Source organism: Ophidiomyces ophidiicola, assembly GCF_022830035.1.
Source record: "Ophidiomyces ophidiicola strain CBS 122913 chromosome Unknown scaffold_18, whole genome shotgun sequence".
NCBI classification, from domain to species: Eukaryota; Fungi; Ascomycota; class Eurotiomycetes; order Onygenales; family Onygenaceae; genus Ophidiomyces; species Ophidiomyces ophidiicola.
The window spans coordinates 24,505-46,933 of NW_026054658.1; the positions used below are offsets into that span (position 1 = coordinate 24,505).

A 22,429-nucleotide genomic window follows, 5' to 3' on the forward strand; every position below is an offset into this window, starting at 1 on the left:
GATTATACATTTAGCATGACCAATTCTTCTGCTTCTGTTGTGTCAAAGCGGAACCATTTCCGTACCACCATCTTTATTTCCACAGTTTGACCTGCCGCTACTTCGTGTCGCTTCATTTTATCTGCGATATTCAATACTGGGACTCTGGTATTCCAGATACTGCCCGAAGACACAATGTCCCCATTTTCTGTCATATCCTGACACTCGCACAAGACTAGCCTTAGCCTCTCCCTCGCAGCGGTCTCGACAACCAGGGCAAGGCTTCTTGATATCCCCTGGGCTGAGAATTCACAGGTATTGAGATGTAGAGCGGCAAGGCCAACGATGGCGAGCACTGGGGGCCTGTTACGGAGTTCACTTTGGTCAGATTCCGTTGTTGATCTTGGGCATGTAGTATATGTTCCTAAAAACGCTCGAAAACTCTCCAGAGTTGGACAAAATGACAATGTAATCTTCTGGGATTTGTCAATTATGTCAATTGTGTTTGAAAGAAGAGTGCGACAGAAAGGTGAGGCGGAATTCTCAGCTCCATCCCCCCCAGCTTCCAACTCAGGCAGATGCGCGTGAGACTGCTGCTGAATTGAGAGGCAGAGTTGCTGAAGGAACTTTTCTTTGCTCCAGCAAACAACCAGTTTAACGCCTGAAGAGCTCTCTTGCAAGATGTTCTCTAGAAAGTCACTAATGAAATCAAATAACTTGATAGTTGGGCAAGGTAAAGAATTCATGAAAGACAGCAGTTGGAGCTTGTTGCAAGACAGCGATGCTATCGGATGTATTCCATTTCCCTCGGTTTATTCGAAGTTATTATAACACACCCTTCGGAGTCTTGATGGCATATGAGGATGGATCATTATTTATCCTGGTCCGGGACGTTAAACCTTTTACAGTTAACTAGATAGTGACGCCACAGGTTGAGTCCTCACCGAGTGCCAAGATCTGCCATCAGCGTATAATTAATTGTAAGGGCAAACCACTGTCCAGGTGCAAACAACCCCCAACCTTGTCGTTCAAACCTCCGGGCGTTAGCCCGGTCTTGTTAGCAATGGAAACAGTATCGCGAATTTCTTCTATGCTTGAAACAGGTATATATACATGCCCTCTCCCCCGATGTTTAAGCTAATGCTTCATACCCTCAGCGCGCGAGCTCACTCTTGAAGCCGCTCAGTCCGCCAGCAACAGCAAATTATATCGATCTGGTGGCTCTCCCCGGAATTCAGCACAAATTAAAAAGCTTTTAGATAGTAGAGTTGATCGGGAAATCCTCGATGGGCTGCGGAAAGTCGTTTCGGTGAATTCTAGATGCCCTGATTTCCCCCCCCCCAACTTTAGGATAGGAAGCTGATATGAAGGAACTCTAGTTGATGTATAGATCTGAGTCATGCGCCCCATTCTTTTCCTCCGTCGTCAAAAATGTCGCAAGCCCAAACGTGGAAATCAAGAAACTCGTATATATATATCTTCTCAAATACGCAGAAGAGGAGCCGGACCTTGCGCTTCTTTCCATAAATGCGATCCAGAAGTCATTAACAGACCAAAACCCTCAAGTTCGCGCGATGGCTCTGCGAACTATGTCCGGTATTCGGGTACCTGTGATAAGCCAAATCGTCTCGTTAGCGATCAAGCGTGGGTGCGGGGATATGAGCCCCCATGTCCGCAAAGCTGCTGCTCTAGCTATTCCAAAATGCTATCGATTAGACCCCAACACGATGCCTCAACTCACAGATTATCTTTCGACTCTTTTGGGTGATACTCAGTATTTTGTTGTTGGGCCAGCTGTCGCGTCATTCACGGAAGTCTGTCCAGACAGACTGGATCTTATACATAAACACTATCGCAGTATCGTGAGAAAGTTGGTTGATATGGACGAGTGGGGGCAATTGGCAACCTTGCGACTTATGACGATATATGCGCGAAAATGCTTTCCGAGAAGGACTGAAAGAGTCAAGAAATCAGCTTCTAAAGGCTTTTACGATGAAGTAGAAAGCAGTGATGATGAGGATAATGACGAAGTGCTCGATATTCTAGTCATGGACTCTGATCTCGACCTTCTGTTAAAAGCATGCAAGCTACTGCTTCAAAGCCGAAACTCGGCTGTGATTGTTGACACTGTTCGCTGTTTTCGATATTTAGGCACCATTGAGCAGTTACAATTGACAGTAGGTCCATTAATTGCACTACTTCGTTGCTCACAAGATATTCAGCATGTTGCATTATACAATATCATTGCTGTGGCGTTGTTGATACCCAAAACTTTCACTAAATACGCATCTCATTTCCTTGTGCGCTCGACAGACCAGGAACAAATAAAAATTTTGAAAATGGAAATTTTAACCATTCTATATCCCTACTTTGGACTGCATATGAAAGGAGTTATCCTAAGCGAACTTGAGCATTTCTCGAATGGATTCGATCTGGCTCTAGTTAGAGAGAGTGTGCGAGCTATTGGCAGATGTGCTGAGAGCGACCCCAGTGTCTCAGATAAATGTCTGCAGATCCTTCTTCGGCAACTGTCTAGTGCTCACGACAATCTGGTGTCCGAGGCTTTGACTGTTGTACGCCACCTCGTTCAACAAAACCCGGCTTCACACACAAGTACCGTCGTCATGCTGGCAAAGCGTCTTGGAATCACATCAAGTCCGGAGGCAAGGGCTACGATAATATGGCTAGTTGGCGAGTTTGCGGGAATTGATTTTGAGAACAACATAGCCCCTGACGTGCTCAGGATCTTGGCTCAAGGTTTTGCGGATGAATCTGAGACGGCGAAGCAACAGATTGTGCTTTTAGGTGCCAAAGTTTATCTCCACCACCTTCTCAACAAACCTCAGGAAAGCGCAGAAAGCCATGTACAAGAAGATCCCTCCGACAACGCGGATCCACAGCCACCAAAAGAAGACACTATCACCACGCTTTGGCGGTACATTCTTCTCCTAGCCCGGTATGACACTTCTTATGACCTTCGCGATCGAGCTCGTCTATATAAAGCGCTACTTGTCGACCCCACATCAACACAACTTGCTAGCTTGATTCTTCTTGCACCCAAGCCAGTTCCTCATGCCCCTTCGCCGTCTGAGTTGAGAAAAGGCCTCCTATTGGGAACTTCTACGCTGGTTATTGGTCCTGATGCCGGCATGCATGGACTCCGGGGGTACCAAGCCCTACCAGACTGGGTGGCTGCAGGCGAAGAACCGGATCCTACACTAAGGGATGAAGAAGTGACAGATGCTGGAGTTGGGAAAGGCTTTGTTACAGCTGGTGAACGTTTGGATAAGGCATTAAAGGATCATGATGCCGCGGCCGCTGCAGGTGCTGGTGCTAGTTCGAGTAGTGCTGTTGCAGCTGGTCGAAATAAGTATCTCTCGTTGGATGAATGGCTGGATGAAAGCGAAGAGGGCGAAGAAACTACAGAAGAAGAGAGCACTGAGGAAGAGAGTTCGGAAGAAGATGGGGATGAATACGAAACTGACGAAGTGGACGACGATGATAGCGGCCAAGCTCAGGCCGGGAGTTCTCGTGAGAAGGTTGCATTAATGGCATAAATTTGGGATCTAGCATTTGGTATTTAGTTCTTGGGGCATAGACCACCGTGGAGCATTAGAGATAGATTTCGCCCGGTGCCGTATTGCCTCTCTGCTCTCAGGACCCGCAAAGCTCCCGAATAGTTACATGACGTCATTCCGGCTATCGCCTGCAGTAGCGTCGTCTTGGATTGCATCGCGGTTGGGGTGAAAAACGATCACTTATATTAAAGTTGTGAGCGGCAGAGCCAACACGGTACGACAGGAGCGCCTTCACACGGGTATAACTAGCCCAATTGTCCTGCTGATACCGGCTCGCTGCTCCTATGGACAAAACCACCCCGCGATGTCGAGTTCTGCCCACCCGAGATTAGGACCAGATAGACCGTCCCTAATTTCACCCATATTCCATGCTTCCGAGCTTGACACGAAGGATCGCATTTGTGCCGCTTTTACCGGGCGGGGATCATCGCTGGGACAAAACAGCCGATTTTCTTTCCATACGCCGCCCAAGCCTGACCCTGTCAAACATAGCGAGACGGGCTCGCAACCCAGCCCGTCGTCGCTGCATTTCACGCAGAATCTCCAATATCTTGCCGCAGAGCTTGGGTTCAAACCCGAGTTCTTGACATGGCCAAACGGCGCTTGGCCGCATTCCGGCAAGGTGATTATTGCAGAAGACGTTGAATGGGATGTGAGCCCGCGAACGGGCGGCATCGTACCTGTGAAGATACAGGGCAATGAGCGAAACGCCGTGGCATACGATGGCATTGTGACTCGATCTCCCCGTTTTGTGCTTGGAGTGCAGGGTGCGGACTGCCCTTCAATATTCATGTACGCGCCTGAATCCGGGGTGATTGGCCTGGCGCATTCTGGCTGGAGGCCACTGGTACGAGGCGTTGCGGGCAATATGGTTCATGCAATGATCGGATGTGGGGCACAAAAAAGTGATATAAAAGCGTATATCAGCCCTGGAGCAGGCGATCATTACAACCAGTTCCACTGGGGTGCTGAGATGGAGCCACATATCCGCGATGTATTTGTTCAAGCTGGGCGTGAGGATCTCCTCCAGGCATCTGACCTGAGGCATGAAATGACTGAAGAGGATAGACAACAATTGGAGATGGCTCTAGGCAAGGAAGTTTTGCCTGGGGCATCGTTCAAGCTCACGGAATTTGCCTCTTCTGAGCTCCAGCGCTATGGTGTGAGTTCTAAAAATATCATACAGAATGATGATTCAACCATTGTGACTCGACAATATCTACCAGATGCCGTGGCAGACAGCATGTTCCGATATCACTCATATCGCCGAGAGTGGCCTAATCATGGGCTTAGCATGAGCGTCCTATTCCTGAAACCTGGCGGGCGAAGCGAAGGGGAGACATAATATTCAAATATAACAACCCATGTTATCCATCAACGCTGGATTTGGTCGTGCTGGCCTTAGACTGCTTTACTGGTTACTTGGGGCCGTTTCGCCTCCCAGACACTTGAGCAGGCGGGAGATGATTCCTTTTCGGCGAAGAAACAAACATTGATCGCCTCGAAGCTGCCTCCATCCGTGTGAACCTGGTGCTTAGTCGTGGCCTCTGTGGTCAGCAGTACTTTCTTGTCTCTCACAGAGGCAAAAAACTCGAACTCAGCGCCCGCAGATTGTCTGAAATGGTCCTCTTCTCCAGGTAGGAGTCCATAGGCTGGTCCAAACACTAGCAACGCCCACAGTTTCGTGAACTTGGCCAATTCAATGAAACCCACTCTTCCCATCTGTACCGTGTTATGTGTGAACCCAACAACGTTCTTCTTTTTTGCTCGTTTCTGTACATGTGCTGTAGCTTGTCCGTTGATCATGAGTTCCTTGTAAAAAAGGACATTGCGGAACGATGTGTCCATTACACTAAGCTCGACTGCGCTGCTGAACATTGCTCCCGAGCCAATTGTCAGAGATGCCAACAGAGCCAGCGAACCTAGTTGTGTTGTACTATCTCCGGCGCTGGCAATCGATGTCCAGGCCGCAAACCCTGTAGTAATAGTGATGCCCACAATTGTCACAACATTTGTTATTACTCTTTCAAGCGCAATACTTCCTGCTTGAACGGTAGATGATATTTCTTGCTTCTGCCAGCCACTAACCGTGTTTATAGCGCCCTGGTCTTCCTCGGGCAGCGAGTCCTTGGTGACATCCGAAGCCTTTGGAGCGATGCCCCCTTTTAGAACACAATTCTCGTATGGAGGAAAGGTCGCACTTGTAGCAGGTTTCCCAATCTTTCGAAACACAGGGGCCGAACCACCTGCTCCACAGGCTTTCAGCTGCCCCAAGTCGACCGAAGCAAAGGAAGCTTTGTTCAGTAAGCTCCATGCTGCACCGGCTCCAAGCAAAGTAAAGAAGCTTGTGCAAGATTTCCACACATACCAGGCATGGACGAAGAACGCGGTCAAGTAGATCAATACGACAACAAGCCGCGGATATGCATCCGGCAGCTTCTGACCTGTGAGAAAACCATTGAAAATTAATGTCGAGATGACCATGGCCAGGACCATCCACAAACACACCCATTCCCAAATAGCCAACTGGACCATGCTCTTTGTTAACGATGAACCCGTTGTCAGCCAGACCGGTGGCGTTGGGATTCTTCGCTTTGGAAGCGCCTCACACTGTGCTACTCCTCTCGCTGTCCGGCTATCACTGCTGTCGCCATCTAGCTTGCCTACATAGTAGAGTCTGATAGCGTCTTCCTCGGTGACCTTCGCTAACGCTGACCCAGCTATATGCTCTGAGGTACTTGTATCTGGCCACGCTTTGGAGAGAAGATTGCCGATATTCGCCTTGATCGCCGCCAACGGAAGCTTGCTGGTGCTAGACAATCTTGTCCCTGGGCCGATCAGCACGGCATAAGTTACTGTCATCAGCATGGCACTCAGCACTGCGAGTGACGTATTCACACCCCGGTGTACACCTTGGTGCGGGTTTCTTTGTGCCTTGGGGTTATCTCCAGAGTCTCCTCCATTTCCCACCGGAATAGGGCCCGTTGGGCCACCAGGAGATGCACCCAAGGGTCCATTTCCTCCAGTGCCTGGTGTCCCTGCAACAGGGGTTCCATAAGCCACCGCAACTAGGAAGAGGAGACACAAACAAATAATGACCGTAGAAGATCGTGCCATGGCTTGTTTTGGCGTCCTGTATTCTTCCTCTCAGATAAGCTAGTTTTATACCTTTATCTGCTACTCTCAAAGACTGAGACTCACGGGCGCAACTTTTCACGATATGCAGCCAAAAAGCAAGGCACCAGGGCCGTTATCATCACCTCGAAACTCCTTGCGCGTGGTGCTCATACACCGGAGATTGCGCGCAAACAAAAAATGGAGAGCAGCATCCGTTGACTAAGTCTCTTGTCACTCTATCTTTAAAGAAATTTATCAGTGCCACCTGACTGTCAACATTACTCCCCTGAAATACGGAGTACTGGGCTCGTCCCGCAATGGGCCTGTAAGCACTAAGGTAAGATTGGACCCTCGTGGGCGGCTCCAAAAATAGTCGAACACGAGGCAAAAGGAGCACGCAAGGCTGCATTTTCGCCTTGCAATTTTCAAAGGCTCGTAAATACGGGGTAACTACGTACGGAGTAGAATGGAACATGCCTTCAGCCATGCCATTGTGATGAAGCTGACGTCCAAGGCGGAAGTGGGATTTTGAGCAAAACTTAGAAAGGGGAAGTATATTTTGGGATTCTAATGCTAGCTAACTAGTCCAGTTCCACAGCATCAACCAACTCCTCATCGACGGGACAACAAAGTGCTATTTGCCCGGCGGATTGCAAACTTTTTACCTCATTGTGGCACAGTCGTTCTTCGAGTGGATACAAGAGCTGCTTTGCGAAAGTACTCACTGCTCAGTAAGCTTCGATGCAGGTCAAAGTGGTTGCTTTGCAAAGGTGGACACCAAAAGCTTATTCTCCGTCATAGAACGGGCCAAACGAGTATGATTTAATGGACCTAGGAGCGGCTGGAAATATGAAAGCAATTTTGATCATTGAGCGCAGTCATACCAACCGGGCTCCGTTGACGATTACGTGACATAAGCTCCCCAAAACAAGGAACCCAGAGGTTTCAGACAGGTTTTTCTGAGCCTCTCAGCCACGAGATTAGACCGTCGAGCACAGCGGGTATATATATATTTATATCTCTCTCTACAAATGATGGCTGCCTTACCCGAGAGATAACATCAGTTACTTTATAAATCTCGTAGAGACAATTTCCGCCTTCAGATAGCGGCACTTCTTCTGGATATTCGATATTGCAAAGAAACTCGGCAAGAGAGTGAAAACACAGTATATGGTATCTCCATATCTTGAAGATGACGGGCACTGACATGTGCAGAGTAATCATGAACCTCGAATTGTTAAAAAAAAAAACCTGAGTAGGAGGGACAAAGCAAAGCGATTAGAAACGTATCTGAATGGAAGTTTAATAAAGTATCTTCCCGCTCGTAGATGAATGAAATAAGGTTCACTTTGCTTCCTGGTTCATATTTGTAGTGTTGAAAACAGTAGCAAAGCTATAGTGTCTACGTCTGGTGATTATTGCCGCTATGACGCAGAGAGTTTTGTCCAAAAGGACTTTTGGATATATGTGAGCTTCTGGAAGCGAAAATCCTGAGAATCTCATAAAGAGACTAGCACTGGTAGAGCCTTAGGCTTCAAGTTAAGACACGCGGAGAATTAATAATGCCAAGGGTATGGGTTATGGAAGGAAAAGGGAAGATGGATAGTACAAGACTGTCACTGAAGATTTGGACACGTTTTACCATCGACGACTGAGCGGAATTAGCATTGCATAGACATTGTAGATGAATAAGACGAATGATACGTACCTATAAGCTTCGGCAACTTGGGGCTGGCGTCGCTTTATTCTTGGAGTCACGTCGTCAATTTGCCGACGTGGTTCGTCACCGTCACTATCAGCGGAATCCGTGGGCTTGGTTCGCTTATGGTGGGTTTGAGCATCCCAATTTTCATTGAAATCATTGGCAGGTGTCGGCTTGTTGTTTATTATAGTTCTGTGCTGGTAAGAATTTTCACCGGTATTATCACCGACAGTATTAAAAGAGTCATCCGGGGTGCCGATGTTATATTCCACCGACTCTTGCTGTGGCTCAATAGGCTCCTCATTTGGAGGGGGGGGAGGGGGGGGTAAAAAATGATGCTGCCGACCTCCGCGCCGTCGAAATTGGCCTCTGAAGTTGTTTGGCCGACGTTCATAAACATTTCGCTGGTAACCAGAGTAATGGCCGTTGTTAGCCCACCGGTTATCCCCGCGCATATCTTGATCACGGTCGTATTGATTTTGCGGTCCTGCCCACTCCGCCGGGTTCTGGTGGGAATAGCTGTCCTAAGTTAAATTGGGCATCATCTGAAGGAATAATGCTCTTTGACTCACAGTTCCAGCTGGTCGGTTTGGCTATCTTTCTCATGAGATTCTTGGTAATCATCTGGCTCAATAGTGCCGTCAACATGTGGCGAAACAGGTACGTCTTGCCGTTGAGGTGAGGAAATAGGCGAAGAGGCCTTGGGCGCATCATCATTGACTTCAGAATGACCACTGTGCGTGTCTGTTTCATTAATCTCCTCTTCATTGGCGTCCACAATATCATCTTCTATATTTACTTCCTCCTCACTTACGCCTTCCTCACTGTTCACTTCTGGTATGGGTATAGGTGACGTCTCAACTCGGTGAGTCTCATAAACTTTGTTCCGGATCTCAATAAGTTCTTTGACCGAAATAAGGTCACTATTCATCGGTATTTCGAGGAAAATCGGGTCATCCATCATAAATGGCCAATCCTCGGTTTCTCTGATATTGGAACCAAATTCATCGGGCTTCTTGTCTAGAATATATTTTGATATTGACATACCACGCGGTAAGGAAGACAAAGGTGGTGGGATCATTGCGTCATCTCGATCAGTCCAAGTGGAGGGCAAAGGGCGTGCCACAGCTTGCGGCGGCCTCCAAACTGCAGATATTGTGAGTATTGAATGGCCGTCAATCCATACATGCTATTTGTGCTTACCAATATGGCTTGGATTGCCTCGGTTATCAGGTATGTCCAAACAATCTAAATCATCCATCCACGGTTCAACTACGGGTGCGACCGAGCGGACATTATCAAAGCGTTGCCAATAGTCTCGAGGTGGCCCGCGACGAGAATCCCTGGGAGGTGGACGGCGCTCCGGGTGGTAGGGATAATCTCTCTCATTAGCATGGGGATATGGTGAGGCGATGTAGTCATGGCGGGTGTGCATAGAGCCATGAGATCGGTGATTATGATATTGTGGTCTAGATCCGTAGGTAGGTCCAGCATAGGGAGGCTCGTGGCGACCATACGGAGGGTATCCGTAGGGTTGAGAGTATTCGGGATGCCAGGGCTCGTGATGGTCTGTATACGCGCCGGGCGGCTCGTGCGGCCCATCGTTCGACATGTACTGATAGTCTTGCGAATGATGAGGGTACGTATACCCTCGCTGAGGGCGCGATCGTCGTCCTTGTGAAGGTCCCCCCCGATGGTGTGACTCTGCGGAACCCGTCATTTTCTGTCGTTTTGAAGGGTGTGGATGTCTGTGGGGCCCGCTAAGATTGGCACAATCAGTTGGCCAGGTACCATCAGAGGTACAGTGTTAATCAAGAGTCGGCACTTACCCATGGCTGTCCTGGCGCCGTTCTGGGCAATGTTGAACAAAATGATCCGGAGAGCCACAGTTGTAACATGCATGAGCTGAAGGGCGTGGGCCTAGGGTATCAGGCGGGCCATTTTGCGGGTATTGGTGTTTTCTCTGTCTTTTCAAGTGGCCTTTGTTTCCTCGCTGCGGGGCATGAAATGAAGAATCAAAAGGCGGGCGCGGATCCAGGCCGCTATCAGGTATACTTGAATTCGACATTCTTGCTCGTTAACCCACAGCACAGTGTGGATCAGGCAATGAACATGAAGAAACAGTTATCACTGGATGTAACACGATGGTATCATGTACACAGAGCACACTGAGGGTGAGGTGAGGGCAAAATATATAGACTACCCAAGAGCGCAACTGCAGCAATCACCGCGAGCCTGTTGGGAAAGAAGGATACAGACGCTTAAAAAATACCGTAAAGACACCAAGCAGCAAGGAGATCCAACCAAAAAATAATGACTAAATGATATTCAAAATCCAGAAATATGCAACAGGCGCATAGGTAGTCACGCAGCTTTGGTCAAAGTTCTTCTAAAAGAAGAGAGCTACCTATGCAAGAAGCTGCTCCCTCGCACATTCATGGCGCAGAACAGAGCCTGGGAAAGGAATGAATGATTCCAAGAGGCAAAACAAGGCAACCTGGAAGGAATTCCAAACCCTTCTAAACATCTGTGATGAAGGGTGGGCGGGGTGGTTGGGAGAGCTGAGAGCGACTGTGGAGGAAGAGGACAGGAAGCCAGGAAGAAGTCAATGATCCTCATCGCATGGTGGATTTCCCCTGCAATCACGTGCAGGCTAACGTGGTTGGGAAAGGTGGAAAACCTTGAGATCTTGGGTGTGCCCTATTGGCCAATGAGGACAACATCACGCCTGGCAATTCACAGGACTGATGGAAGCAGTGCACATTGGAGTGAATGCACATAGCACATAGAAGCCCATAGTTATTGGAGTGTGCTCATGTGTGTACACACCTGGCACATTAGTTAACTAGTTAGTTAGTTGTTCACTTGGTTATTAGGGAGCCATGTTTCGGAACGCCTCAAGAACTACAGAAGAAGCGAATGCAGACTCTGCGTGTAACCAATGCGACCTCACTTTGGGCCGTCAGCAGCGGGCCAAGCGAGCACCTTGCTGTCTCCGAGATCGATCCTGATACTCCCTCTCCGCCGGCGCGCTCTTGATTCGCGTGCTAGAAGACCCAACGCCTGCGTTTGGATTAGCGGCGAGTTTATTTCCAACTCTCTTTCAACCTTCGGCTTAGTCATCACCACGCCGATGCTTTCGCGCGGTTCCGAGTGTGCATCGCTCAGAGGCAGACAGAAGCCCGTTCTGGCTGCTTCGTCCCCAGTGCTTGGAGCGCAAGCGTTGCAGCGGCCTACTTTTTGAAGCGCGCTTTTTATCATGGGCCTTATGCCCTGAACTCTTTTCCCCACCCACTCCCGAAGCAGCATAAACAGCACCATGCTAGAGTGTTGCCCTACTGATCCTGCTCCTGATTTCCTAAGGAGTGCTCTGTTTCGTGGATATTCATGTTCTAGCACATATTTGATAGGCATATAAAAGGTTTTTGCGTGACTTCGTACAGCCATGCCTGGCCTTCCAGGTTAGTAAAGTGACTACCCCGTTCCTTCTGTTGGCTTTTTGGCGTACGCTAATTTATGCCCCCCCGCGCAGCGAGCATCGATCTGGATGAATGTATTGAGCGGCTGTACAAAAAGGAATTGCTGGCCGAGTCCGTTATAGAGGCGATATGCGCCAAGGCAAAAGAGCTATTGATGAAAGAAAGCAATGTCGTGCACATTGCCGCTCCGGTCACGGTCGTCGGCGACATACACGGTCAGTTCTACGACTTAATTGAGATTTTCAAAATCGGCGGCTTCTGCCCAAACACTAATTATTTGTTCCTTGGTAAGAACTTTCACTTATAACCCCTTTTCTTTTAATATTTGAGGGGTCGCATTTTAATTATTGCGCTTGTCTGGATTAGGAGACTACGTCGACCGCGGTCTTTTCAGTATTGAAACCATTTCCTTACTCATATGTCTTAAACTGCGATATCCACAACGCGTCCATCTTATTCGAGGGAACCACGAATCTCGCGGCGTCACACAGTCCTATGGCTTCTATACCGAATGTGCCCGGAAATACGGAAACGCCAATGTCTGGCACTATTTTACAGATATGTTTGACTTTCTCACTCTTAGCGTGGTGATTAACGATCAAATATTTTGCGTACATGGTGGGCTATCTCCCTCCATCCACTCTATTGACCAGATCAAGATTATCGATCGATTTCGAGAAATTCCACATGAGGGCCCCATGGCAGACTTAGTCTGGTCGGACCCTGATACAGAACGCGATGAATTCTCTCTATCTCCTCGTGGGGCGGGATATACATTTGGAGCGCAAGTAGTAAAGAAATTCCTCGAGATCAACAGTATGTCTCACATACTACGAGCACACCAATTATGCCAGGAAGGGTACCAGATATTATACGAGGATAGATTGAGCACTGTATGGAGCGCGCCAAACTATTGCTATCGATGTGGAAATCTGGCGAGTGTTCTGGAAGTGAGTGATACAGGAGGGCGATACTTCAATATCTTCGACGCGGCACCAGAGAATAATGACATCCATCGGAATGAGCAACAAGCTCAGCAGGGAAAACATGCACCGAACCCAGCTTCCGAATATTTCTTGTGATGTCTTACTTCTCTTTATATGTGGCAACACCTAGTGACCTTAATGCGGGCGTTTCTTTTGCTTACGAAATAGATCCCTCTTTCCCCGAAAAGGTTAGAGGAAAGAACACCAGTTTCAGTGACAGAAAATGGACTCCTCTTTGACACCTTTTGCAAGCTTTAAGATGAAAAGACAAAATAAAAAAAGTGTGAAAGTAGCAACTTTGAAGGCTGCCTGTTTATCAATAGCTACCATGATGTTACGATATATCGACAGGAAAAATTCAAACGCTATTAAGAAAATTCACCAGTCCTTGGAAATATCGAACGACCATTCGAATTGCAAATAGGTGTGATCATCGTCGTCCACGAACCTCGAAAGCGCAGTATAGTGCCCACGGGCCAGCATACCAGATGGTGCCTGCTCTTCGTTGACTAACGATAAGATCAGTATGGAGTACAAATCCACGGAAATTTTTCGAAGGACCTACATTTCTTCTCGTGGACCGGCTTGTCGGTGGTATTTGGCGCATAGCTTCCCTATACATGACTGTTAGTCATCTAACAAGCGCGTAGGGCTTGGTTTAAGGAATAACAGTCTTACAAGCATTTCTTGGTCCTTGCTCACCCTCATTCCCTTCCTTTTAACTACTTGAACGTATTTCAACCCGCTCAGCACTTCATGCTGAACCTGGAAAGTCGCCTTCATTCGAAACTTGGAACCTTCTTTGATTGTGAAGGGTTTATTTTTAAGCTGTTCAACGGAGCCCGGGGCAGATAGATCAACCGAGATATCCCTTCTTCCTTCAACTTCCAATGCGAGGGCTTTGATGATACATTTGCGGGGGTCATTGGGATCGGAGATCGGAGTGCCACTTCCTAAGCCCAGTGAGGCTTTCCATCGGTTGAGAGATTCATCGTTTGCATCTAGACGGAACGTTGGTCAAGTTAGCATAACAATAAATATGTTTTAGAGAGCTATGGCGGTATGTATTATAGAGGTCGAGCAGGGTGTATCTGTTTGCACAACCTGAACCAGTGTACACCATTGATTGCAACGAATACACTCCGGACGAAAGGAATTGCAAGCAAAGGTGCGCCTGAATCAAATGGACTGCCAACTCACCGAGTTGTTGGTACTCTTCCACTGTTTTCTTCTCGCCAACCTTGAAGCCCTCCGTCTTAGTAGGGTTCAAGTCATCCTCGTGCTCACGGTCCGCCATGATGAGTAAACCTGGGAAGACAAGATGTCAATTGTCAGATGCACGACTTCTCGGACAGGATAAACACCACGTGGCTAATGAAGCAATCACACCCAATAGGGGTTTGGGGCAAACGAACCTCCTTTGGGGCAAACTAGTGCGCAAGGTAATGCAGAGCCCGGAGTGCAAGCCAGAATGAGTGAGTAAAGCGTGTGGTGGAGGGATTGTCGTGAGGGCGCTGGAGGATGTTGTTGTCTTGATATCGTCTGTGAGGCCGAAACGAGGGGTAACTTAAGTCTGAAGTGGCCCCAGTCGAGTTGCTGTTTGGCTCCGAAGCTCTGGTGGGGCGACACAGTGCGGAACAGAAGCGCTTATATAAGCATAGTTAGTGAACTCAGTGCAACGCACACTCCATCTTCCCTGGAAAGGGTGTGCAAGAGAAATGATAGATGCTTGTAGAGAGTATCATGCGAGAGAATTCTGGATAAAATCGTTATGCGAATCGGCTATTTCTGATGCTTTAACGTCCATATACTTCCATACGACAGTTAGACCCAAAACTGGGGCGGGCGTTGATTGTTCGGAACGGCGAAACCCAAATTCCTTCCGTCACGCTACAACAAAGTTGGGTAGCTTAGTAATCAAGGGCCAGTTGTGGTTTGGCGCGCCCCGGCTCACAAAGCGGCACTATCCACTAAAGCCTGCGCCAAAGATTCTGCTGACAAAGCACCCCAGCCCAACGCCCCTTGTTGCTCTCATCGCAACTTCGACATTTCTCTCTTGCTGACAGCAACCGGCCATATCGCGTCCCTACGGCTCTTATTTGTTCAATTGTTAGTGTTGATCGCAAACAGTCTAACTTGATTCCTTTGAAATTGCCACTTTCCTTCATCTCCGCTCTCATACCCCTCTGCGCCCTGCGACGCGATTACTGAAGGAATTTAGGATAACGCGCTTGCAACGTGGCACCCGTTTTTCTCGTCACAAAATTGCTTTGTTGACTCGAATAATCATCTGCTATATCAAGCGCATTCTCTAGCGCCCGCTTTAACACCTTTTGATTGCCTTTTTGTTTCGTTGTCGCCATGCGCACCCTCCCAGCAAAAAACAACCCTATGATCCAGCCAGATGCCTCCCCATCGCGTAAGCTCAACCTTTGCTTTGCTTCGTAAAAAAACGCGCTCATGAGCGTTGGAATAAATGTTAACTACGTTTATTCCTTTTGGGCGGGAAACTAACGCGTCTTTTTGTTCGTCGCATAGATGAGGAGCTTCTGTCGCGCCGCCGTCTTGGCTCAACTAATTTAACTGTCAAACCGGATCATTTCAACACATCTAATGCTACCAGACCCGAGAATCTTGGGGTTTTTGAGTATGCGCATTTACGGGCACCGCTTCCCAAAAACCTCAAGGGATCTGAGATATTCTCCCAATCTACACCGAACCCAGACACCTATTTTTTGATGGTGAGCAAGTGAGCCCGTTTCGAATTCATACAGCCTATACATTTAGATCTTGATCTAGTATTAATTTTTTGGGGCTTAGCGACGGAGCAAGGATGGGTATGTTAGCGCAACAGGAATGTTTAAAATTGCTTTCCCTTGGGCAAAACACGCCGAAGAGAAAAGTGAACGCGAATATCTCCGAACCCGTTCCGAGACGAGCTCTGACGAAATAGCGGGAAATTTGTGGATCTCCCCATCACTTGGTATGCTTAGAGATACGTGCTCTTCTTATTTTTCTGAGTCTAACTAGTGATACAGCTCTTGAGTTGGCTGAAGAATATAAGATGTACAACTGGGTTCGTGCACTTTTGGATCCAACCGATATACCCCAGAACCCCACGAAATCCCCAACGAAATCTGAGAGGCTCATCACGGCACCACCAAAGTTTGATGTCTCGAAGATCGATAGCTCTACTTTTGCTCCACCACCATCCACTACTCGAAGTAGAACGTTACGTTCTGCATCGCCTTCCAAGCCTTCAGCCAAGTTGAAGGCCACTCCGCGCAAGAAGACGACAAGGACTATGAAGGAACACGGAACACCATCTGCGCTGGCTGCAAGTGAATCTCTACAGAGTTCTCTTGACGCTGTCACAGATGCTGCTTCAGCTATTGAGAAGGAAGATATTCAAGATGAGACGGATCAAGCCGAGATAAATGGAGGGGAAGAACATAGTGATCCAGAAGGAGAAGAAACACCAGTGAAGAACTCAACGGACCATGTGAAGGTCAACGTCCAGTCAGAGACGACAGTCGATACAACAGAAGATTTGGAGACATCACGTACAACAGTGACCGTGGAAATGCCTAACGGCCTTCCAGAATTGCCCCTTCCGCATGATACCGAGGAGATGATCGCAAAAGCAAAAGAAATGGTAGAGGAAGCCGCAAAGTTACATGAAGATGGTGAAGAAACTGTCGTTTCTTCAAAATTATCGAGGAAACGAAAAGTTGACGAGACTGCTGACGGTACGGAGGGTGCTGATGCTGAAGTTATGCCCACACAGCCTGCAAAGAAAGCAAGATTTCTCGAGGCCAGATTAAGACGCGAACGTGTTCGGAATAGGGCCCTTATTGGAGTAACTGCGACACTAGCGATTGTGTATGTTGTATACGATTTCTCTGTGACGCACCGATCACTGACATTTTGTTAGGGCTACTATTCCCTATTTCTTTTAGAAATCTCCTGACAGATGGACGGAAATGATGTTCATGTCGCTAAGCATTTCCCATAGTATTGTAGGGAGTATACCTATCTAACAAAGCTGGCGGCTACGGCATTCGCTTGAGCCGATATGCATTCTGTTTTGGACCTTCTAGTATTATCAGCTCGAAGCCCAATTCACCAGTCCCTAGACGAATTTTACCGGGATCTGGGAGTCTCGTGTATATCAATTGGTTTCTGTCTTTTCTTCCTCATCTTTTAGTCTTATCCAGCAACTTGTACATTGAATCTATTGCTCTCAACCCCAGACCCCCCCATTCCCTTCTCTTCAAACTTACAGCTATAACTAAAAGGGTTTTTCATTATATCTTCCCTACATCTCATCGAAGCTTGACACACCGTCATAATGTTCGCATCGATCAAGCCGTTTTTATTGTTGACCATGCTATTCATCTTTATCCCTTTTACAATTCCGCCTTCCAGCCCAGCATAGCATTGAAATCGGCTTTCATTCACTCCTTCGGCACCGTAATGTGCCGAGTTCGTTGCATCCTCGGGCGATTCAGTCTTTGTCCTTTGGGCACCCAGGTTCCCTTATTTGACACTTTTCTTTTTGGTCCCTGGAGAGATTTTCCTTGTTCAGCATTTCCTGATGCGGCTATTTCAAGTCTGGCTACGCTTGTCAATAATTTAGTTAGTTGAATGCGAATAAATACAATTAAGCCCTCCTGGTATGCAGCATCTAGAATTCTTATAATAGTCACCCCCCATATCATAGTGGTTATCTCAAACTCACTTTTCCAGTGAGGGTTAGTTAGCCACTTTGCACATCACCAAGTTTCTTGAACTACCTGCGACAAACAGCGCCAAACAGCTCCACGCAAACCACTCCCCACGGAAATACCAAAAAGTTTCAAATCCGCCTATTCGCGTTCGATCCAAAATATAATCCTTGATACTTTCTTTATGTTGACAGAGATTAGCAGCGGATCACAATTCAATGTCCCTACCAGGGTTGGAGCTTTCACAGCAGACAATTGAGGCCCAGAGAGCTCCACCACCGCCAACGCAGATTACTCTTACTAAGGGCTCAGAATGGAGATTTGAAGTCGCGTTTGGAAATACAACTCGGGTGAAGGTTCGTAGTTCTGTGTGGAACTTGATATTTGTTTTTCATGAGGAGATAGGTGGCTGCCGCGCAGCTGCTCACAACTTGAGGCATATTACCTACAAAAGCTGACCGTTGCCCGAACCCTTCGGAATTCTTCGTGATAGCTTCTCGCCGGAACCGCAGAATTATTTGGTACTGAGCTGGCCACATCTCAAACATACACATTTTCTGGCACGAAGGCCGCAGTATACACCTGGCATGGATGCACTTTGGAGGTCACAACAGGGGACCCTGTCGCCTTGGGGCCTATTGGCAGTGCGCCGATACCTCCTGGGCCTGGAAATGGAGGATGTCAAGTCGAATATACGGCTGAAGAAACACCTATGGCGGAATATGCCAATGTACACTTTGCGTTGGAAACCATGAGGCAGGAGGCCAAAGCTGCGGGCAGAGATGGGCCAAGGGTGTTGATACTTGGGCCGGAGGATGCGGGGAAGACCAGTCTAACAAAGATATTGACAGGCTATGCGACGAAGATGGGTGGCCAGCCGTTAGTGGTCAATTTGGACCCATCAGAGGGGATGTTAAGTGTTCCTGGAGCATTGACAGCGACTGCGTTTCGATCAATGGTCGATATTGAGGAAGGCTGGGGGAGTAGCCCTATGTCTGGTCCTAGTCCTATACCTGTGAAGCTGCCACTTGTTTACTTTTATGGCCTACCAAGTCCGTTGGATGGAGACGGCAGCTATTACAAAGCTATTATATCGAGATTAGCGCTAGCGGTGACCGGGAGGATGTCCGAAGATCAGGAAACCAGAGAAACTGGGGTGATTATCGACACGCCTGGAATCGTTGGTCAAGGGAAAGGCGTTTCAGAAGATATCATTCATCATATTGTTACAGAATTTTCGAGTAAGATATCACTTTACCTTACATTTCCAAAATTATTTATACTGACAGATCTGTCCAGTTTCTACAATTCTCGTCATTGGGTCAGAGCGACTCTATAGCTCAATGGTTAAGAATTATGACAACAAGCCAATCGCCACGTCAGCAACTGCTGTTGCGTCAGACGAGCGAATTTCAGTGGTAAAGCTCACTAAATCCGGCGGCTGCGTTGATCGGGACGCAGTTTTCATGAAATATGTCCGCGAGTCTCAGATTAGATCATATTTCTTTGGCAACCTTGTTCCTTCTACCGCATCATCAGCGCTCTCTCTCTCCTCCACCACCACAGGAACCACGATATCCCTTTCGCCACACACATCGCAGGCTGATTTTGAGACTTTGGCCATATACAACATTAACATCGCCACAGATGGCGAAGAAGATGAATACGATCCCTTAAAATACTCCCTAAACGAGTCATTTCTTCCAGGTGGAGGTAACGAGTCCGACACCAAGACCCCCGCAACCTCACTTCAACCCTTGTCAAGCCTGATCCCGGGCTTGGGAACGGATTACGGTCACAACTCTTCGAATGGCTCAGCTGCGAATATCAGTGCGCCCTTCAAAAGGCTTCCATCACCAGCCCCATTATCTCTGGAAAATACACTTCTTGCAATCACCCATGCAGCTTCCAATGCATCACTGGAGGAGATTCGCGATTCTAGCGTCATGGGATTTATATACGTGGCGGATGTAGACGATAAAAAAGGACAAGGAGGGAAACTGAGACTATTAGCGCCCGTTGGTGGGCGTGTGCCAAATAGGGCAGCGATTTGGGGGAGAAAATGGCCCGGTGAGCTGGTAGGATTGGTCGGATAGATGGTGATTTTCTTTTGCTTATCTCTCTCTTCTCCTTTTATTTTTCTTTTGGTCTGACACAGTTCAGTTCAGCTTCAACGTCACCTACATCCTAGCTAACAGTGGATTAGTCACTACATTTAGTGAAGGCATAAGAGAGATATGACGCATACTATGAGAGTTTACTCCGTATAAGAAAGAATAACGAATAAAATTAAAATGAATGTGTTTATTCTAGTATACAAGTGTTCAGAGTATCCAGACATATTTGGAGGATGCTTAACTATAGTAAAGGAGTGGCAATGCTGTCCAGCCAGCAATAGAACAAACAAAGAATAGGATACAGCCAACTTTATGCGAACAGTAATGACAGAAAAGGCATATATGCAATTATCCAGCTCCACAAATGCAAACCGCAGACAAATAGAGATCGGAAATACAGGTAAAGCAAGACTTCAGCAAAACAACCAAAAAGAAAATAGACCAACCGTTGGAAAGATGTGATGTTTAAGCCCCAAGATCTCACAGTGGAAATGACCAAATCACGATATTCTCTTCATGCAACTCGCTTCCATTCATCTGCATTTCTTCTTAACTCCATATCGCGATCATAGCCACGTGCAATATCATCAAAAAACCTTGTCTTTCTCTGTCGGAACTTAGTCTCTGCATCGTAACGTCTCAACACTGCATTTTTCAAGTAGCCAAATTCTCTAAACCGAACTGCATCCCAGAAGATAGCTCTCATCCGCGGACTATACAGGTAGCAACTGGCCTGCCTTTCTTTGCCCCTTACCAAACCCGAGCCTGGGAGCGAGCGCAATTTGCGAGAGATTTTCTTTGCAACGGACATATTCGCAATTGGCCAGACAATATCGTCGTAACAATCCTCGCATATAGTAAATTCTGGCAATTCTGGCATGTAGTGCCACTTTCCTTCGACAAGGTGATCCCGTTGACAGGGGTAAATTCTGCTCTTCCTTTGGGCATAGCTGATGAAATCGCTCATATCAATATCATTCCGACGCTCCCGAAGGCTTCGAGTAACAGCAGCGTCGAGTAAGTCAAGGTATGAAATGAACCGGGTACTATCAACACGGAGATCACAAATGCCTTCCTGAAGGGCCAAGCCAGATCTAAATGAGTTGCTGAGGGAAGGCATGATGATAGATAAGTTGCGAACACAAGCAGAGCACGCCTTAAAATCAGGAAAGTCTCGCCTCGTATTGGGGTTTGAAACGCGATACCAGGCTTGCAAGGATGGGTCTCGACCAGTGCAGGGTTTCCCACCAAAGGGTGGTCGCGTAATCTGGTACAAAAGCTCAAGGTGGTTCAGGCCAGATTTCATGGTTTGCACAAAAGCTAGCCGAGGCCAAGGCTCACCGAGAGAGCAAGAGACTTTCGTACTGGGACGTTTGGGAGGGCTTAGCATAAGCAGGTCCCGGAAACGAGTGGCCCGTATTTGGTTTGCGCATGAAGGGCAGAGATCAAGGTGGCCCATACTGCTGATAGTGTACCAGTCACGGTAGCCCGCCATTGGAATGGATCTTGGACAGGGCGAGAGTAAAAAGTTCGAACTGTCCATGGGGCGCCAAGCAGAATTGGTTGCTGAAACTGTTGAAGCTCTGGGTCGGGAAGGAGAACACAAAGTCACTACGGCCGGTGATCGAGCGGATATATTGTCATTTGCTGAATAGGGAGTCTCGGAATCATACCGAGAGGTTCGACTTCGAGATCGCTCCGTCTTCAAAGGCTCCTGAGCGGCATTCCCCCGTTGGGAGTAGAGTGGCAGATCCTCATACTGCCTGATAGAACTTCGGTGACGAGTAGGGGCAGCGATACTAACATTTGACTCTTGATTCCCATACCGATCTCTACTGTGATCTCGTGTCCGCCCTCTAATTTGTGTTGGCGAAGATCTAACAGGTGAAACTTCCGTCGAAATTGTTTCCGTCACGATCCGACGCGACTCTCTAGATTGAGTGTAATGCGTTCCACAACAAGACGCAATTTCATCATCGCTATGCCACTCATATGTTTTCTCCTTTTTCCATGTAATATCGCTCTCTGGTTCCCTCTCCCAAGTGTTCCAGCTCACTCTTCGGCCCGTATATTGCGCATCGTTGGGGTCGGTGTATTCATCGGAATGACGAGCGCGTCTTCGAAAATCTGGGAGGCATTGGTCTCTCTCATATTGTCGACAACTGAACGTTTCGTAATCCTGACTGTCAGTTGGAACTTGCGGATAATCAGAGGGCTCGGGTAAGTATTCAACACCGTCCTGGATATCAATCGGAAATCCAATGGCCTGCGAAGGGGATGAATCCAACTCGGGCTGGCCATTCTGTGACTGTTCTTGTTGCGACTCCGCAAAGCGCACTTTATTCTGTCTTTTCCTGGACTGACCGGCAGTCGATGTGATTCCTCTGGGGGGGGTCTTGGAGGGCTCAGTAGTTGTGTGGGCATGTTTCATATTGGCATCACGACATTTGCTGTGAGCTGGTTTGACCTTTGGATCCGGTGCTTCCGCGGGCATGATGACGGGATATTGATCAATGGACCCTTTAGACCGCACTTGGATGTCATCACAACAAAGGCTAACCGCTGAACCATCTTCAAAAATTTCATGTAGAAGCGATTCACTTTCATCCTCAACAAGGGGCGCAGGAGGCCAGCTCCGTGCGAACGTCACAGTAGAAGGCATAGCGACGAAGGAGTGATTTGCAATATAACACCGGATGACTTGACCTGAAAAGGCAAGTCACAAACTGAAAGAACCCCCAGAC

At 47.8% G+C, this 22,429-nt stretch overlaps 10 protein-coding genes across 10 annotated transcripts; 5 read left to right on the forward strand and 5 right to left on the reverse strand.

Annotated features, from left to right (window-relative positions):
* Window positions 1-2: 2 nt before the first annotated feature.
* Window positions 3-725, reverse strand: LOZ57_004368 (uncharacterized protein; the record flags this gene model as incomplete). Its single annotated transcript, XM_049253411.1, has 1 exon — window positions 3-725. One exon carries the CDS (start codon window positions 723-725, stop codon window positions 3-5), a length of 723 nt encoding a protein of 240 aa, XP_049107493.1.
* Window positions 726-1,042: 317 nt separating this feature from the next.
* Window positions 1,043-3,536, forward strand: APL6_1 (AP-3 complex subunit beta; the record flags this gene model as incomplete). The annotated part of the gene is made up of 3 exons (XM_049253412.1): window positions 1,043-1,082; window positions 1,137-1,288; window positions 1,359-3,536. The coding sequence occupies 3 exons, from the start codon at window positions 1,043-1,045 to the stop codon at window positions 3,534-3,536; spliced, it is 2,370 nt and encodes a 789-aa protein (XP_049107494.1).
* A 325-nt stretch (window positions 3,537-3,861) lies between these two features.
* On the forward strand, window positions 3,862-4,902 carry APL6_2 (AP-3 complex subunit beta; the record flags this gene model as incomplete). The annotated part of the gene is made up of 1 exon (XM_049253413.1): window positions 3,862-4,902. One exon carries the CDS (start codon window positions 3,862-3,864, stop codon window positions 4,900-4,902), a length of 1,041 nt encoding a protein of 346 aa, XP_049107495.1.
* Window positions 4,903-4,958: 56 nt separating this feature from the next.
* Window positions 4,959-6,674, reverse strand: LOZ57_004371 (uncharacterized protein; the record flags this gene model as incomplete). The annotated part of the gene is made up of 1 exon (XM_049253414.1): window positions 4,959-6,674. The coding sequence occupies one exon, from the start codon at window positions 6,672-6,674 to the stop codon at window positions 4,959-4,961; it is 1,716 nt and encodes a 571-aa protein (XP_049107496.1).
* A 1,638-nt stretch (window positions 6,675-8,312) lies between these two features.
* On the reverse strand, window positions 8,313-10,096 carry LOZ57_004372 (uncharacterized protein; the record flags this gene model as incomplete). Its single annotated transcript, XM_049253415.1, has 4 exons — window positions 8,313-8,325; window positions 8,383-8,895; window positions 8,949-9,522; window positions 9,580-10,096. The coding sequence occupies 4 exons, from the start codon at window positions 10,094-10,096 to the stop codon at window positions 8,313-8,315; spliced, it is 1,617 nt and encodes a 538-aa protein (XP_049107497.1).
* Window positions 10,097-11,821: 1,725 nt separating this feature from the next.
* On the forward strand, window positions 11,822-12,937 carry PPG1 (putative serine/threonine protein phosphatase; the record flags this gene model as incomplete). The annotated part of the gene is made up of 3 exons (XM_049253416.1): window positions 11,822-11,837; window positions 11,909-12,142; window positions 12,222-12,937. 3 exons carry the CDS (start codon window positions 11,822-11,824, stop codon window positions 12,935-12,937), a joined length of 966 nt encoding a protein of 321 aa, XP_049107498.1.
* Window positions 12,938-13,219: 282 nt separating this feature from the next.
* Window positions 13,220-14,138, reverse strand: RDI1 (rho GDP dissociation inhibitor; the record flags this gene model as incomplete). Its single annotated transcript, XM_049253417.1, has 4 exons — window positions 13,220-13,350; window positions 13,407-13,455; window positions 13,520-13,842; window positions 14,042-14,138. 4 exons carry the CDS (start codon window positions 14,136-14,138, stop codon window positions 13,220-13,222), a joined length of 600 nt encoding a protein of 199 aa, XP_049107499.1.
* A 1,064-nt stretch (window positions 14,139-15,202) lies between these two features.
* LOZ57_004375 (uncharacterized protein) lies at window positions 15,203-16,800 on the forward strand (the record flags this gene model as incomplete). The annotated part of the gene is made up of 5 exons (XM_049253418.1): window positions 15,203-15,260; window positions 15,380-15,582; window positions 15,662-15,824; window positions 15,880-16,723; window positions 16,776-16,800. 5 exons carry the CDS (start codon window positions 15,203-15,205, stop codon window positions 16,798-16,800), a joined length of 1,293 nt encoding a protein of 430 aa, XP_049107500.1.
* A 986-nt stretch (window positions 16,801-17,786) lies between these two features.
* Window positions 17,787-19,664, forward strand: CLP1 (Cleavage polyadenylation factor subunit clp1; the record flags this gene model as incomplete). The annotated part of the gene is made up of 3 exons (XM_049253419.1): window positions 17,787-17,924; window positions 18,062-18,809; window positions 18,868-19,664. 3 exons carry the CDS (start codon window positions 17,787-17,789, stop codon window positions 19,662-19,664), a joined length of 1,683 nt encoding a protein of 560 aa, XP_049107501.1.
* A 535-nt stretch (window positions 19,665-20,199) lies between these two features.
* LOZ57_004377 (uncharacterized protein) lies at window positions 20,200-22,347 on the reverse strand (the record flags this gene model as incomplete). The annotated part of the gene is made up of 1 exon (XM_049253420.1): window positions 20,200-22,347. The coding sequence occupies one exon, from the start codon at window positions 22,345-22,347 to the stop codon at window positions 20,200-20,202; it is 2,148 nt and encodes a 715-aa protein (XP_049107502.1).
* Window positions 22,348-22,429: the final 82 nt, after the last annotated feature.